This window comes from Symphalangus syndactylus, chromosome 10 (assembly GCF_028878055.3).
Source record: "Symphalangus syndactylus isolate Jambi chromosome 10, NHGRI_mSymSyn1-v2.1_pri, whole genome shotgun sequence".
Taxonomy (NCBI): domain Eukaryota; kingdom Metazoa; phylum Chordata; class Mammalia; order Primates; family Hylobatidae; genus Symphalangus; species Symphalangus syndactylus.
In genome coordinates, this window is record NC_072432.2 from 108878868 (window position 1) to 108895888 (window position 17021).

Sequence of the window (17021 nt, forward strand, 5' to 3'; positions counted from 1 at the left end):
GGAGGACTCGGACACTCATGCCAGGTAAAGCTGTAGGACGGAGGCCAGGCATGGTGGCTCACAGCTGTAATCCCAGCACTTTAGGTGAGAGGATTGCTTGAGGCCTGGAGTTCGAGACTAGCCTGAGTCACATAGCAAGACCCCATCTCTACAAAAAATTTAAAAATTAGTCACACATGGTAGCATGCACCTGTAGTCCCAGCTACTTGAGAGGCTGTTGGGGAGGGATCACTTGAGCCTAGGAGTTTGAGGCTGCTGTGAGCTATGATCATGCCACTGTACTCCAGCCTGGGCAACAGAGCAAGACCGTGTCTCAAAAAAAAAAAATAGAAAAGAAAAAGAAGCTATAGGGCATAGGGGAGCTAGTCATATGTCTATTCTACTAAGAGTCTAGATGGCACAGGGCAATGGCACTTGTGTTAGAACCAGAATGCAGCTATGGCTGACTTGGAACCGTCTGTCAGAGGAAAAAAGGCATGCAAATTGTTACTCATTTGACCAAAGCAGAAGAAAACTAAAATGTCCAATGCCTCCAGGAAGTGAGGCAAAGATAGAGATACTAATCATTTCTCTACACATCTGCCATGCCATGGGTGAAGAAGACACCCAAGTTGGTGAACAGATCTGGAAAGGTTACCATCATTCTTGATTGAGCTCTGCCCTCCAGCCAAACACCCCTGAGCAGCCACAGCATGCCGGCTCACCATGCTTCCCACCACGCATGGATCAAGAGCACATCCACAGGTTCTCAGAAGCTATGGCACCAGGACCCATTTGCCTGCTTTTTGCTGTTCCTCTTAAGACAGGGTCCTGCAATCACAGCTCACTGCAGCCCCTGCCTCCCAGGCTCAAGTGATGCTCCCATCTCATCCTTCCGAGTAGCTAGGACTACAAGTGCATGCCACCATGCCCAGCTAATTAAAAAAAAATTTTTTTTGGTAGAGATAGTGTTTCTCCATGTTGCCCAGGCTAGTTTCAAACTCCTGGGCTCAAGCGATCCTCCTGCCTCACCCTCCCAAAGTGTTGGGATTACAGGCATGAGCTACCGTGCCTGGCCTCTCTTGGTAATTTTGACTATGCCATTCCTAAATATATACCTCTTGGCCTCTGCATGAGAGAAGGTGGCCTTTGGTGTGTTATTTCCAGCACGGTGGTTTACTTTAGCTTTTTAAATTGTTTCTTTCATAATTTCTACTATCATCCAGCGTCAGTATTTCTAGCCTATCCTATTAAGGGTTATTCTTTTGTTTTGTTTTGTTTTTTGAGATGGAGTTTTGCTCTTATTGCCCAGGCTGGAGTGCAATGGCATGATCTTGGCTCACTGCAATCTCCACCTCCCAGGTTCAAGCTATTCTCTTGCTTCAGCCTCCCAAGTAGCTGGGATTACAGTGCCTGCCACCACGCCTGGCTAATTTTTTGTACTTTTAGTAGAGTTGGGGTTTCACCATGTTGGCTAGGCTTGTCTTGAACTCCTGACCTCAGGTGATCTACCCACCTTGGCCTCCCAAAGTTCTGGGATTACAGGCGTGAGCCACCACGCCCAGCCCCAAGGGTTATTCTTTTGATTTGGGGAACAGGGTTCCTTGGCCCTATTACCCACAACATTGTTCTCCACTCTTTGCATCCTGAGCATCTCCATCTGCATTTTTCACTCCTGAGTACTGGCAGAGATGAGCACAAGGGTAATGGGACTTGATGTAGTGACATTGTATCCACCACACGCTTACAGAGGTTGCATCCACCACAGGCTTAGAGATTCTGTATCCACCACAGGCTTAGAGAGGTTGTATCCATCATACGGTTATGTTGCATCCACCATACATCTAGAGATGTTGTGTGCAGTATACAATCAGCAACATTGTGTCCATCATACATTTAATAATCACAAAGCCATTACATTGCCTACATTTCTGAGTACATCTTCCCTGAAAATTTTGACATATGGTTCTAGGACATCACATTTTCCATGCACTGGTTCTTTTTCCTCTGGATGTCAAGCCCTCAGGTCCACATTATCTAGAAGGTGGTTCTTTAAGGTAGTCCAAGAAGGAAATGGGGAAGAAATTTCCCAAAGGCTTTTAAAAGCAATACATTGCTGACACTCATTGAAACTCATTTCAGAGAATTTCATGATGGTTTTTGGAAGCCATAAGCATTCCAGAAGAACAGAGTAGCTAGAAGTGCCCCCACCATTCATGTGTCCCAGGACTGACTGATGGTGGAAAAGCCTTATGTGTGTGTATTTTCCTTGCTGCCTGGTCAAGGTCTCCAATCAAAAGTTTAAGACTTTTTCACGGTTCATTTTCGACCACCCAGGATTTCCTTTAACTTTCCTTCAAACTCAAATATGCATTTAAAAATAATCTGTTCCATTTTTGCAGGATATGGTTGAAACATTTTTCAGATTATCTAGTCTACCATATTGCCCCCCACCTTTTTTTAAATCAGGAACTTTATTTAAGCAAAAACCAGTAACAACCTGGTTCTTCAATGGTATTCTTGCCATAGCTAAGACAAGCACTGAGTCCTTTAACTGACCTGCATCAAATTGTTTAGGGGAGACTTTTCCCTCTAGTTTGAGTGTTTAATGCTTTCTTTGCTGCTTATTTTCACTAAATGTGATAGAAACACTTTGAAATCTGCCCAAATTCCATCAGCCCTATTGGGGAGGCACCTGAGAAATGAAGATGATGTTTCTGACTCATAACTTTCTTTGACATAAGGGAACAATAGGAGTCAGAGTATAGGATATACATTCCTTTATCTTCTACTCAATTGGTTCTCCAAATGTGACTCAGACCAGGAGCATCAGCATCACCTTGGAATTTGCCATAAAATGCAGATTCTCAGACCCTATTCCATACCTACTCAGTCAAAACTTCCAGGCATGGGCTCCAGAGATCTGTGTGTTCAAGCCCTCAGGTGACTCTGATGGCATGCTTACATTTGAGACCCTCTGCTCTGGCTGATCACCCAGAATCTCCCTTGGGAGAGCTACCTTGAAATTTCTGCTTATTTCCCCTGCAGCGTTTCGAAGACTCCGCAGTGGTTGTTTTGTTTTGTTTTGAGACGGAATCTCACTCTGTCGCCCAGGCTGGAGTGCAATGGTGCGATTTGGGCTCACTGCAACCTCCGCTGCCCGGGTTCAGGTGATTCTCCTGCCTCAGCCTCCTGGAGTAGCTGGGATTACAGACAAGTACCACCATGCCCGGCAAACTTTTTGTATTTTTAGTACAGGCAAGATTTCACCTCTGCAGTGGTCGTTAAAGCTTGACCACTAAATTGCCCTGGTTCTTCAACATGCACTAGGCAGGCTGTACCAGAAGCCAGAAGACCTGGCTCCCAGTCTCATTATCATTACTAACCAGTCCTGGAGTTTTCCCTCACCATGAAAATGGAATTTTTACCATCTGCTTTCTCTGCTTTGTGTGGCAGGAAGATAAAAAAAATAATAATGGATATTCAAACAGTTTATATTGCATGTAAAATGCAATGTGGCATTGATTGTAGATCCCTTAATTCAAACAGATTTCCCCACGCAGACACTGTGTGTCACAGGGGGAATGGGCAGCATCACTTTTTACATCCAGTCATATTGTATGAAATTGCAACAAATTCAAAAAGATGCCATCGTGGGAGTGTGGTGAATAAAAAACAGCTTTCATGAAACTCAAATCTTGAAAATCAGATGCTCTCTGGGTCTTGTTTAACTGTAAAAGGGATAGATGAAGTATTAGAAATGAAGGAAAGGGGAGAAAAAGCCATCCATTTACTGCTTAAGAATGGCTCTGCTATTGCGATACCTAAGGTCACATGCGTAGCCACTTGGGTCAATGATACTCGGTTTGTCCACGGAGTGGCAGTAGCAACTGTCTGAGAATCAGTCTCAGCCGGGGTTCCTTCTGTCTATAGAAAGTGAAAGACAGACTGTTACTCAAATTCCACATGCAAAAAAGCCTTCTTACATTAAATACCTGGGCATTTCAGGAAGAAGTTTTATTTGACTTAAATTGTGAAGGCAATTTCTCATTTGAGGAAAAGAAAGAAATAACCTGTCAGTTGAAATGTCAAGATCCTTTGATTGCACATTTAGCTTCCTAGGATAAATTATTCCAGCCAATGGAGCAGAAACTGGCTAATCAAAGGCACAGTGCACAGTTACACTTCTATATATCATTCTCTTTTTTGAAAATAATAGCTGGAATTTTTTTGAAAGTGAAATTACAATTTACCACCTCAACTCAGAGGACATATTAGGTTGATAACTTACTCACAGTTGCTGGTGAGTTCAGGCCTAAATCATCAGCTGCCACTCACAAGTGTTTACACTTGAGCTTTCCGAATGAGACATCAAACATCTTGGTAGTGGGTGGGTTTAAACAAAACTGCATGCGCGAGAACCATTGTGGAGCTTCTTGTTCCAGGGGCCAGTCACGGACAAGCTCATGACCAGCCCACTCAGATGTGACGATCAGATAACAAGAGGCAAGAGAAGACTTTCTGGGAAATAAAAGATCATTTTTGTGATTTCTTTAAATTCAGATCGTATAAATTAGGTGGAGATAGACATTATTTATCCTGTTTATGTAAAAGAATTTACACAATGAAGTCACGAAATTCATGAGAATAATTTAAAGACTGCTGGAACTTCCCAATGTTTTTCTTGGCATTCAGTCACTACACATAGAAATGTATACTATGCCGATTCCTAATGACTTAGCAGGTCCCTCAGGCTTTGTTCCACAGGATGTGACATTTCCTCTGCCAACTTTTCCTGCCTCCTTTGCCAATCATAGGATTGCTTTTCTCCCTGACAAGAATGACAAGATCTTTTATTACAAAGATGTTTTATGTATCTTTTAAAGATTTTTTAATGTATATATCTGCCTCTGAAATCATTAAGAATGCCTTAATAATAATCCCTCTCATTTTATTGCAGAAGACACTATTGTAATAGTATGGCTAGGAAGGAAACACAGCTAATTATTAAGATGAATCATTTAGCAAGGTGGGGAAAAATCCCTTGTGTGTAAAAATATCTAGTGATTGACATGTTACCAAATTTACATGAAATAGATTTCCATGTAATTGAGACTGATTTTTCCTATTAGATGGAAAGAACCTTCCTGATCAGGACTGGTGTTGGGGGAATGTTTTCCTTATGAAATCAGAAGCAGAGCTTCTGTAGGGCCATCTGAGATCACGATGCTTACTTCAAGATGCCACTCTGCATCTCTCCCCACCTGCCAAGTGTTTCCTGTCTCCCAGATGCTTCCTATTGGCTTATTGTAAGGATTTTGACTTCTATGCTGCATGAACTGGGGAGTCACTGGAAGAGTTTCAGAGGTGCACCTTGGTAGACTCAGGCTTTCTCTGGATCTCATTGGCTGCTTTTATGAGTCCAGAATGGAAGAGGATGAGGACAAATGCAGGGGGATGTTAGGAGACCACTGGGCAGGTCCCTGTCATTTCTCTCTTTGGGATTCCTTTTGCTGCCACTTTCTCCTTGTCCCCTTGGCTCCAGCCCCTTGCTGTCCTTGCTGTTTCTTGCACCTACCGTGCTCCTGCCTCAGGCTCTCTGCCTGCCATGCTCTCACCTCGCAGACCCACGTGACTTCCTCCTGAACCCCCTTCAGGCCTCTGCTCAAACATCACCCTCTCATTGAGGCCTTCCTTGACCGCACTGCTTAAAATTGTCCCCCTCACCTCACCTTACCACCTTCACTGCCTCGTTTCTCCTTTGTACTTAATCACCATCTGACACAGTTATCCAGAGCACGAGCCCCATGAGGAAGGGTCTGTCTTGTCCACTGTTGGACCCCTGACGCCTACCCCTGGGGCTGGCCCACAGTTGGGAATTGCATGGCTATCTGAAGCCAGCACCCTCCTGGTTCTGCTGTTCCCTGGAAGTGGGGTTCAGTGCACCCCACGAGCCAAGGCCCTCATCTCAGAGGGCATGCACATGGTTGCCTCAACTGTGCATTCACACTGGACCCTTCCTGCAGTTTACTCTCCTATGTCAGATGCCCTTCAATGAAAGCAAGTACATTGCCACCTTGTCACACCTCTAGTTACCATTTTCTTTATGGTCCAGGTCCTGACGAGCTCTAAAGATGGGTCAGCTGCTGTATTTCCAAGAACCCCATGACTTCCAGGGCCCCTTGTTCCCAGGAAGGCCCCGCACCCCAGTCGTCCTGTGCATAACCTCACGGGCCAGCACCTGGTAGCTGCTGGAAGGCTTCTGGGTGATGCCTGGGCCCCTCCAGCCCTACATCTAGTCCTGCCACTTTACAACTGAGCACCTCCCGCTGCGGCCTGCTAAGCCCTTCAGAGTCCTTGCCGCAGGCCCTGTTTACTTTTTCCTGAGAAGGTATGTGTGATACCAAAGAGAGAAAGCAGCATTTGCTAATTTGGGTAAAATGTTTCTTTGGGAAGGGCAAATTGATGTGCAGTTGTCCCTCAGTATCTGTTGGGACTGGTTCCAGGACCCCTGTGGATACCAAAACCCTCAGATGCTCAAGTCCCTTATATCAAATGGTGTAGAATTTACATATAACCTGAACACTTCCTCCTGTATACTTTAAATCATCCCTGGATCCCTTATACTACCTAATACAAACTAAATGCTGTATAAATAATTGTTATACTGTATTTTTAAAATTGCTATTATTTTTTACTGTTGTGCTATTGTTTTTACTGGGCTCCCTCCTTCCCCTCCCACCCCAGTAATTTCAATCCAAGGTTGGTGGAATCCATGGAGGCAGAAACAATGGATACTGAGGGCCGGCTGACTAGACCTATTTTTATTGTAATTACTCATTCTCTTCTACCTCATTAAGCTTGGTTCTTTCAAGCATGAATACCTGGTTGAATCTGCATAACCTCTTATTATCGACCTGCCTTTGTTCACACACAAATGATTGCCACTTAGAGCTCTCCTACCAGGCTCCTTTTGTAAAATAAATTTTATTTTCTCCAGATAGAAAGAAATGTGATAAGGCGGGGCGCGGTGGCTCACACTTGTAATCCCAGCACTTTGGGAGGCCGAGGCGGGCGGATCACGAGGTCAGGAGATTGAGACCACGGTGAAACCCCATCTCTACTAAAAATACAAAAAATTAGCTGGGCGTGGTGGCAGGCGCCTGTAGTCCCAGCTACAGGCTGAGGCAGGAGAATGGCGTGAACCCGGAAGGTGGAGCTTGCAGTGAGCCGAGATCGTGCCACTGCACTCCAGCCTGGGCGACAGAGCGAGACTCCGTCTCAAAAAAAAAAAAAGAAATGTGATACCTTGCAGATTTTGCGGTTTCCTTGTTTTGCTGGATTGCAAGTCCTTTAGACATAAACAAATGTTCTGTACCCCGACATCGGTGGTACCCAGCTCTCAGTTGAGAAAGAGATGTAATGTAAATGCCACTCTTGGCCCCAGGCACTCCTCACTTGCTTCCACTGGGGACTGGTTCATACCCTCCTCTCCTGGCCTCAGTTTCCATACCTCTTAGTGAGGCCTTTGCCTTATACTTCAGAAATATTGTCAGTATGACTTTGAAGATGAAAGTTTGCCCCCAAAATCACTCTCTGTTATCATTGTGAAACCAGAGATGGAATGGAAAAATGGGTTTCTGAGACATTTTAAATTATTCCTTGCTTGTCTTTAGAGGCAAAATTCAGATAAGAAAGCTTATCAATTATACTTTTGTTTCTACTCAAAAACTCATGACTGCTCACTCAAAGGCTCCTTGTTCTTATCTTAAAACATTGTTTACAGTGTCCCAGATGAATGGCAACAAATCCTGGGGTTTGGTGTTTGGATGGTACATTTATTCCCTGGGGAAAGAAATAACAGTTTGAGATGGAGCAGGGTTGGGGTGGGAGAATACTTCTCATTCTGAGGAATATTTAATTTTGCCAAGATGAGCATTTCTAGTTCTTAGTCTGTTGATGAAAAGAACTATGGTTTGTTTCTGGAACTTTTGATAAAAATAAAGAAATTTGTAGCCTGGGGAGTTTGGTTTTAAAATGCAAACACAGGAGTTATGAGTTGAGACTTGGACAGGGTGTCATTTTCTTTTTAAAGGGCAGCAATATGATTCTTTGATTTGTCTTTGTTATCTTGACTTTTAATCCAGATTCCTGGGCAGTTGGTCAGCCCCAGGACATCTCCATGGGCAGGTGGCCTGGCCTTGGCTCACTACCCAGTAAATCTCTGCCTGAGAGGACGCTTTAGCTGGGAGGCCAGGCTGATTTTTAAAGGCAGAATTGGACTATTTACTCTAAAACACTCAGTAACACACACTGTTTAGAAAGAAACATTCCTGTTCTGGGAGGAAGGAGGGGACACACAGAAGTGTCATTTATTTCTAGTCTTTTCTGGTAGAAGCTATGAAGCTGAGTTTACTCTCTGGAAATTTGTAGCTTATTTTCTAGAAAATTGCATTTTGTCACTGCAAAAAGGATTTTATTTCCAAATGAGTAGGCTTTTGAGCAAGAGTTTTGGAGTCACAGAGACGGGGTTAAGAAAGTGATAATGTGCAATGGCGATTCTCAAGTTCAAGGAGAAAAAAGTAACATGCTTTTATTGGGAGACTTTGCTTGTCTGTAAAAGAAAGTAGCTATTGGCATTTATGTAGAAGTCAGCAGTTTCTTGGCACCAAATAAGTAATTTTGTGCTGAATAAAGGGAGAGTTATCCATATTATTTATTACTAACCAAAGAAATGCAAGGACAATTGTAATTCATCAGGTTTTGATGGCCAGGAAAGCCAAGCAGTGTTATTAGGGTCATGACAATCACAGACATTATGGATGGCTGACCTATAGTGTGTTTGTATGGATAGAGGGCAGAGGGTAGAGTGTGAAATATATCACAGAATTATGTCAGATAATCTGGATAATTACCACTGCTTAAAATTTAAGTGCACAGCTAGAAAAGTGGGTAGTGACACACTACAGTCTTGCTGAACACTGGGTAAGAAAATCATAGCAAACGTTGAGTCTGTTTTGGAAACGTTCTAAAACCAGACTATTAACACAGTGAGCCATTTTAAACGTGGCTTGCTACGTGTTTGGAGAGAAACACATACTCTTTTATTAGGAACATGAAACAAACTCTTTGAGCCGCAGTATCACTGCGAGTGAGTTTAATTGCTGGGATTAATAAATCACAGCTGCAAACGTTAAATTCTTGGCAGGATTCTTTATTCAGCTGTTTTCCCCTTGCCCCATTACATTCCAGATTTATGGTCTGCATTATGTCTGGAACCAGAAGTAAGCTTGCTCTTTTCCTCTGCGGCTGTTACGTGGTTGCTCTGGGAGCCCACACGGGGGAGGAGAGCGTGGCTGAACATCACGAGGCTGAATATTACGTGGCTGCGGTGTACGAGCATCCATCCATCTTGAGTCTGAACCCTCTGGCTCTCATCAGCCGCCAGGAGGCCTTGGAGCTCATGAACCAGAACCTTGACATCTATGAACAGCAAGTGATGACTGCAGCCCAAAAGGCAAGAATGCTCCTCAGAACCTGAGTTTCTCTCATACAGAGCAAATTGCTCTTTACCCCTTGATCAGTGGTTGGGTGATCCCAGGCTTCCTACCACCCTCTGAAAAATCATCCAGTTAGTTAACCTGAGTTGAATTAGTCAGTTGGATTAGGAGCCTTACCCCTCAGAGAGTGGTCCATGGCGCGGCAGCATCAGCATCCCCTGGGAGCTTGTTAGAAATGCAGAATCTTGGGCCGCACCCCAGACCTGCTGAATCAGAATGTGCATTTCAGCAGGATCCCCAGGTGATGCTCTCACATGGCAAGTATGAGAAGCCCAGGACTAGATCCCCGGTTCTCAAGTGTGGTTGTACATAAGAATCACCAGGCAAGTGGTAAACAGTATGGCTGCCTGGGTCCCGGAGAGTCCGTTGTAATTGGTGTGGAAGGGGTGTGGACTGGCACTGGGATTGTTTTAAGGCTCCCCAGGGCAGTCTAAAGTGCAGAAAAATTTGAAGATGACTGGGCATGATGACCTCTCTGAGTCATTCAAAGCTTCACTGAGGTAGTAAGCATCTGCAAGAATGCCGTTTGCTCCCTTCAGACTGTTTGGGGCTCGTTTCCGGTCTCTATGTCGGGCTATGATCAGTCTGAGACCTTCGCCCAGATAGAACTGACCCCAAACTGACAAAGGGAAGGTCAGTGCCAGCCTTTGTGAAGGCTTCCTGGTTGGCCTGAATTTCCTGCTCCCTTCAGGAAGGGTGGGGACAAAGGAGAGGCCCCCCTGGGGGCAAAGAGAGAAATATCAGAGGTTGCCTAAGAAAATGCCCTGCTGGAAAACACAAACCCGAAGGGAAGTTTGGGCTGTAACTCTGGTGGCAGGATGACCAAGCGCAGCTGCTTGAGGAAGCCCTGCTGTGCCTCAACAGGATGTAAACTCATTGTGAGCAACACTTTCCTGCTCTCTGTGAATGTAAAGGGCAGAACCAGCAGGTCCTGCCCCAAACAGTCCCTGCCTTAGAGCAGGGTGGTCAGCATGGCCTGGACAGCCACAGCAATTAAAAAATTGCAACATTTTAAAATTTTAGTCTATAATATATATACAAAGGCTATGTGTATGGGGTGGGGGGGGGTGTTTGGGGGCAGGGGGTATGTATGTGTGTATAACATGATGTTGAAAGGGAACTTGAAGACTTGGTCCAGCTTCTTTTTTTTTCAACCAAGATCAACTTTTGCAAGGGTGACACTTTTCTTTAGTCCCAACCTGACATATGGTTTCTCCTTGAACACCTTCAGTGGCTCAGACTCACAGGTCCATTTGTTCCAATGGTGGGAACTTCTGGACAGGTCTTCCTTTCAGTGAGCAGCAGTCAGCCTCCCCGTAACTGCCACCACGATTCTATCCTCAGAGCTAAAGGGAGCAGACCGTGTCCCTTATCACAGCATGCCATCTTCTCCACCTTTGAGGACAACTGTCATGATCCCCCCGGCATCTGTCCCCCAGGCTATATCCTCAGTCCCTTCCACAGTTCCTTAGGAGACTCAGTTTCCAAACCTTCTACTAAAGACTTCCACGTTTTCTCTGTGCTCAGAACTGTATGCAGCTATCCCAATTCTGTCTAACAAGGGCAGGGTGGAGAACTCTCACCTGTCTCATTCTAGATGTTGTCGCCAGAAAACTGCTGGCAGCCACATGTCTCAGTGTGGTGTATAAGGCACTTGCTGTCAACTAAAACACCTTTTCACATGAGCAGACACACATGCTGCCATTGCCATCCTGTACTTACAAAGGTGATTGATTTAAGCTGAGGGCAAGACTTCACATTTATGCTGTTAAATTTCATCATTCCAGCCTGTTGGGCTATTTAGGGATCTTTACTGACATCCCAAGTATCAGTTACCTTTACGTCATTCACACATATGATACACACCTCATTTATGTCTATGCTGAAGTCAGTGTAAAAAAACCCCAGGCTGTGCCCTCAGACCTCCTGATGACACTGATCTCCTAGAGGGCAGGCATTCTCTTGATAGAGATGTTTGCCTGCATGGCACTGAGTCCAGCACCTGAAATGTCATCTGCCTCTTTCTTCCCTCCCCTGTCCACCGGACCATTCTGAGACATTTGGCAAATGACACACTGAAACCCAGACTGTGACTGTAGAATTCTCCTGCATTCACCTTTCAATAATCTGCCCCCAAAGGAAACACTTAACACGGTTTTGTTGAACCCACGCCAGTTGCACAGCATCACTCTGTCTCTATTTGTTTTCCAGGAGCCAGGATGAAGCTGTTGATATGATCACATTTAGAATTTATAGATATCTCAGTTCCCATATGTGGTTATATGTTTTTTGTTTGTTTTCCAGCAGCACTTTTATTTTTCCTTACACGATGACGTGTTGCTGGGGCCTAGTGTTCTCACATAACAGTAGAAAACCAAAATTTGTTGTCATCTCTTTAAAGCATCGAGAATTGTGTACAGAAAAACCTTACGTAAATTAAAAAGATGAGTACATTTACAGGTGTAAATGCAAACCACTTTCAACTCAGACAAGTAACAGCCCACAGTGTTCTGGCAGAAAACATCAGCTAAGAAAGGAAACTGGGTCCTAAGTCTTGGACTTTCCAACCCTTACAGACCGGCAGCACAGAAACAACTGGTTCAGGAGCCCTTGCCAGCCTCTAGAGAAACGCAGAACACACAGCCCTGACATATTAATACCCTGCACAGATCAGAGACTGCTGGTCACGCAGACTCACCAAGCCACAGACTTGTCTTCCACAAGCACTTTCTTAACCACAAAGTGACCAGGCCACATGTACTATGGGTTGAAATCAAAGATACGTACAGGGTATTAAGCAAATCTGGTTATATATTTTAAAGCAACTTCTAAGACAAATTGATGGCAAGTTTGTGTGAAAGTTTTACATCAAAGTTGTTATGAGAGGTTCCTGAGCAAACCAATTGAAATACAGTCATGCATTGCTTAATGACAGGGATATGTTCTGAAAGGATGTATCATTAGGCCATTGTGTCACTGTGCGTGCATCATAGCACGTACTTACACAAACCTATATGGTACGGCCTACTACGCACCTAGGCTGTATGGTATGGCCCATTGTTCCTAGGCTATAAACCTTTACAGCATGTTACTGTACTGAACACTGTAGGCAGTTGTAACAAGTGGTAAGCATTTGTGTATGTAAACATAGGAAAGGTACAATAAAAATTCAGTATTATAATCTTATGGGACCACCATCACATATGTGGTCTGTCATTGACCAAAATGTCATTATGCAGTGCATGACTATATTTCTGTCTCAGTAGAGGCACTCATAGGGGAAAAACAGAGTCCAGTTTCGAGATGATTAGGCTGGGCAGTCACTTGGGATTGTAACCTTCATTCCTCAGAAGGAAGGGGCTCTTGATCTCATTGAGGTCTACCAGAAAATTGCTGAAGCCATTTATCAGGAATGCAACTCACTTCCTAGATAGGATTACTCATCACATCAGACCCAAAATTTTGCCCCAGCTCAGGTTTGGTTCCTCTCCTCATTCCTGGTTGATAATAATCTAGTATGTATACATAATTTAAATGTTATTCTCCATGAAAAACCATTCAGTGCTCTCAAAGTTTCGTTTTTAATAAAGAAAAATGTCTATCCAAATATAATTTTCCAAAATCTGAAAAGATGACTCATACAAATATAGAATGAATAAAGCTTTTATTTAATTCATTAATTAAGGAACCAGTAAGATGGTAAAGCTGGTTCAAAGGAAAATTCGAGGAATGGAAATGTGTATATCAGTCAGTCCAGTGATTGTTGAAATGAATTTCCTAATAGATGCAAAACTGGGTAATGTCCTATAGGGCAAAACAATTGTAATCTTTGAGGTGATCTTTTAAATAACAAAGTCAAACAGTGGTACATTCTCTAGCTAATTAAAGAATAATTGAGTGAGCCTATTAAACAATACCCTAGTATAATTTGGAAAGGCTGCATCTCCATCTTGCCTTATTTTTAGGTTTGAGATAATTTTTCTTTACGTGGTCATTGCTAAGTGTGCAATGAGATGATACTGTACTGGAAGGAACATACATTGGTATAGTATTTCTGGAAAGCAGTTTGGCAGTGTGTGTTAAGAACTTAAAAGTTTAATTTTTAGGCCAGGTGCTGTGGCTCATGCCTGTAATCCCAGCACTTTGGGGGGCCAAAGCGGGCAGATCACTTGAGATCAGGAGTTTGAGACCAGCCTGATGGTGAAACCCCATCTCCACTAAAAATACAAAATTTAGCCAGATGTGGTGGCGCCTGTCTGTAATCCCAGCTACTCAGGAGGCTGAGGCACGAGAATTACTTGAACCCAGGAGGCGGAGATTGCAGTGAGCCGAGATCACAACACTGCACTCCAGCCTGGGCAACAGACCAAGACTCTCTCTCAAAAAACAAAACAAAACTTAAAACTCTAATTTTTATACCCTTTGATCCAATAAATTCACTTGTAAGACTTTATTCCAAAGAAATAATCAAAAGATGTAATCAAAGATTTGTGTGAAGTGTATAATTATGCAATAAGTGTTTTGAGCACACTATGCAGATGGTCACCACAGTTTTCTTTTTATTACAAAAAGTTGGGAACACTTCAAATTCCAGTAATAGAGGATAAACTATGGCGTCCTCTTAAATATGATGTGGCCCCAATACAAATGTATTTTTGAAATTTTTTTTTTCCCTTTTTTTTTGTGGTGGAGTTTCACTCTGTCACCCAGGCTGGAGTGCAGTGGTGCGATCTGGGCTCACCGCAACCTCTGCCTCCCGGGTTCCAGTGATTCTCCTGCCTCAGCCTCCCGAGTAGCTGGGGTTACAGGTGCCCGCTACCATGCCTGGCTAATTTTTGTATTTTTAGTAGAGACAGGGTTTCATCATGTTGGGCAGGCTGGTCTTGAACTCCTGAGCTTAGGTGATCTGCCCACCTGGGCCTCCCAAAGTGCTGGGATTACAGGCGTGAGCTGCCATGCTTGGCTGTATTTTTTAAAGTTCTTAATGAGGAAAGTCAAGATGTAAAACCATATATTTATTATTATCTCCATTATATACACACATACACGTATACAGAGAGAAAAAATAATGAAAATAACCAAAATATTAAGAATAAGTTTCTGAGTTATAGAATTATGATTGTTTTTTCCCCCTGTTTTCCAAATTTTCTACAGTAAAACTTTTGAAGCTTTTATCACCAGGAAAGAAATTCAAAAGTTTGCAATGCATTCCAGAAATAAGTGTCTCAAACTTTGCTAATTTGAATTATTCATGCCTTCTCTGCCTGCCTTCTCCACCTTCCTCCCTGGGGCTGGTGTTCCCGGCTTGACATTTTAAACCCTGTAAGTGGAGAGCAGTGGAAGAATGATGCCCCAGCCCTGAAAGCTGAGGGCTGCCCTGTTTGTTTGTATTTTCTTAGGTTGCTGTAGATGTCACAGGGAGTCCCGGGCCATCACAGCCCGGGAGCACAGGATGTTGCCAGGTGTGGGAAAAGGTCTTTAGGGTGGTCAGAGTCCCAAAGGGAGCCTCCTAATTCCCAGTTGGGGAATGGAGATTTCAAGCGAGTTCTTGTTTCCAGGCTGAGATCAACACACTTGCCTCTTACCCACTGGCCCAGTGGGTCCTAACCTTGGCGACAAATGAGAATCACCCGGGGGACCTTTAAACAAACACTGTTGTCAGTATCCCACCCACAGTCAATCAAATCAGACTTTGTAGGGGTGGGCCCCAGCATCAGTGGTTTTTCAGAAGTTCCCCAACTGATTTAGATGCACAGTGAAAGTTGACAACCACCAGACTGAAGATACCACATGTGTTAATGGGCCCAATGTATTCAAGGCCCTGTAGTCAGCCCCATGTCCCCTGGTACCCTAAGAACTCTAAATCCTTTCTAGCTATTTGCTTGTCAAACTCCTCAGCTTACCTTCAACAGAGCTTACGCATTCCCTCCTTCCCTCACATGACCCCAGGCACAGTTAATGGTTGTTCCTAGAGGACTTTGTCTTTGTTCCTTGGGGATTAGGTGAAGTGAGACAGTATCCCCAAGACTAAGATCTCTGAGGAGAGTAAAGACACCATCTCTGTGCCTCTGGTTCCTGCTACAGAGTAACTTCCTGATGGTTGCCGAAAGAATGAACAGAAGAATGAATGAATGCAGCAGTGCTTTCTGCCATCTGATAACAGACTACTCTTTGATGTTTTCATTTTCAGGGTGTACAGATTATAGTGTTTCCAGAAGATGGCATTCATGGATTCAACTTTACAAGAACATCCATTTATCCATTTTTGGACCTCATGCCATCTCCCCAGGTGGTCAGGTGGAACCCATGCCTGGAGCCTCACCGCTTCAATGACACGGAGGTGATTCCCGCCTTTTTCCTCAGTAGGCTGAGGGTACACAGAGGTGAACTAAGTCAGGGACCAGAAGCTGTGACATGTTAACTAAGATTGAAAGGAGACCTTAAGATCCCAAAAATCCAACCCAAACTCCCAAAGATCCACGTGCCACATGTTCATTCCATTAAAGAATGCCTGACATTACAAGGCACTTATTCATCTATGGATCTTTCCATTTATTAATTACACAAGAAATACAGGAATGTATACTTAAACCAAACCAAAAGTAAAAAAAGAAAAGTTCATCTTCACCACAGCCTGCCCCTCATCCTATGCCCTTGCTTAGAGAAACTGCCATCAACAATTTGATGTGCATTCAGCTGTATTCTTTTCTATGCATTTCATAGTTATTGACATCCTCTTTTTTTTTTTTTTTTTTTTTGAGATGGAGTCTCACTCTGCCACCCAGGCTGGAGCGCAGTGGCGCAATCTCAGCTCACTGCAAGCTCCGCCTCCCAGGTTCACGCCATTCTCCTGCCTCAGCCTCCCGAGTAGCTGGGACTACAGGCACCCACCACCATGCCCGGCTAATTTTTTGTGTGTGTGTATTTTTAGTAGAGACGGGGTTTCACCATGTTAGCCAGGATGGTGTAAATCTCCTGACCTCATGATCTGTCCACCTCAGCCTGCCAAAGTGCTGGGATTACAGGCATGAGCCACCACGCCCGGCCTTGACATCCTCTTTTTAAGCATACTATATGCTTATTCATTTTTAAATTTTTGCTATTATATTTTTGTAAACATGTTCAAGTTTTTCTGTAAAATAAAATTTTTAGAAATGAAATCCCTCAGGCCAGGTGCGGTGGCTCACACCTGTAATCCCAGCTACCTGGGAGTCTGAGGCAGGAGAATCACTTGAACCCAGGAGGCAGGAGTTGTAGTTAGCCAAGATCGCGCCACTGCATTCCAGCCTGGGCAACAGGATCAAAACTCTGCCTCAAAAAAAAAAGAAAAGAAAAGAAATGGAATCCCTCAAAGGATATGTACATTTTAAATTATATTAAAGAGTACAAATTTACCCCTTAAAAAACTTTGATTTCACTTTACAGCCCCAGTGATACAGTATGAGTGCCTCTTTTTCCATCCTTTGGTCAATGCAAGATACA

General features: G+C 43.8%; 1 protein-coding gene across 5 annotated transcripts in view; it reads left to right on the forward strand.

Annotated features, from left to right (window-relative positions):
• The window catches only part of BTD (biotinidase), a 47640-nt gene that overhangs the window by 28012 nt on the left and 2607 nt on the right, over positions 1-17021 (forward strand). For 4 of the 5 annotated variants that reach the window (XM_063610766.1, XM_063610765.1, XM_063610767.1 and 1 more), the window contains 2 exons: positions 9232-9496; positions 15730-15879. In XM_063610766.1, the coding sequence (XP_063466836.1) occupies positions 9232-9496; positions 15730-15879 (415 nt within the window). Of the gene's footprint in view, positions 1-4987; positions 5009-9231; positions 9497-15729; positions 15880-17021 lie in introns of those variants that run through there. The other variant, XM_055295498.2, reaches the window with a different exon arrangement.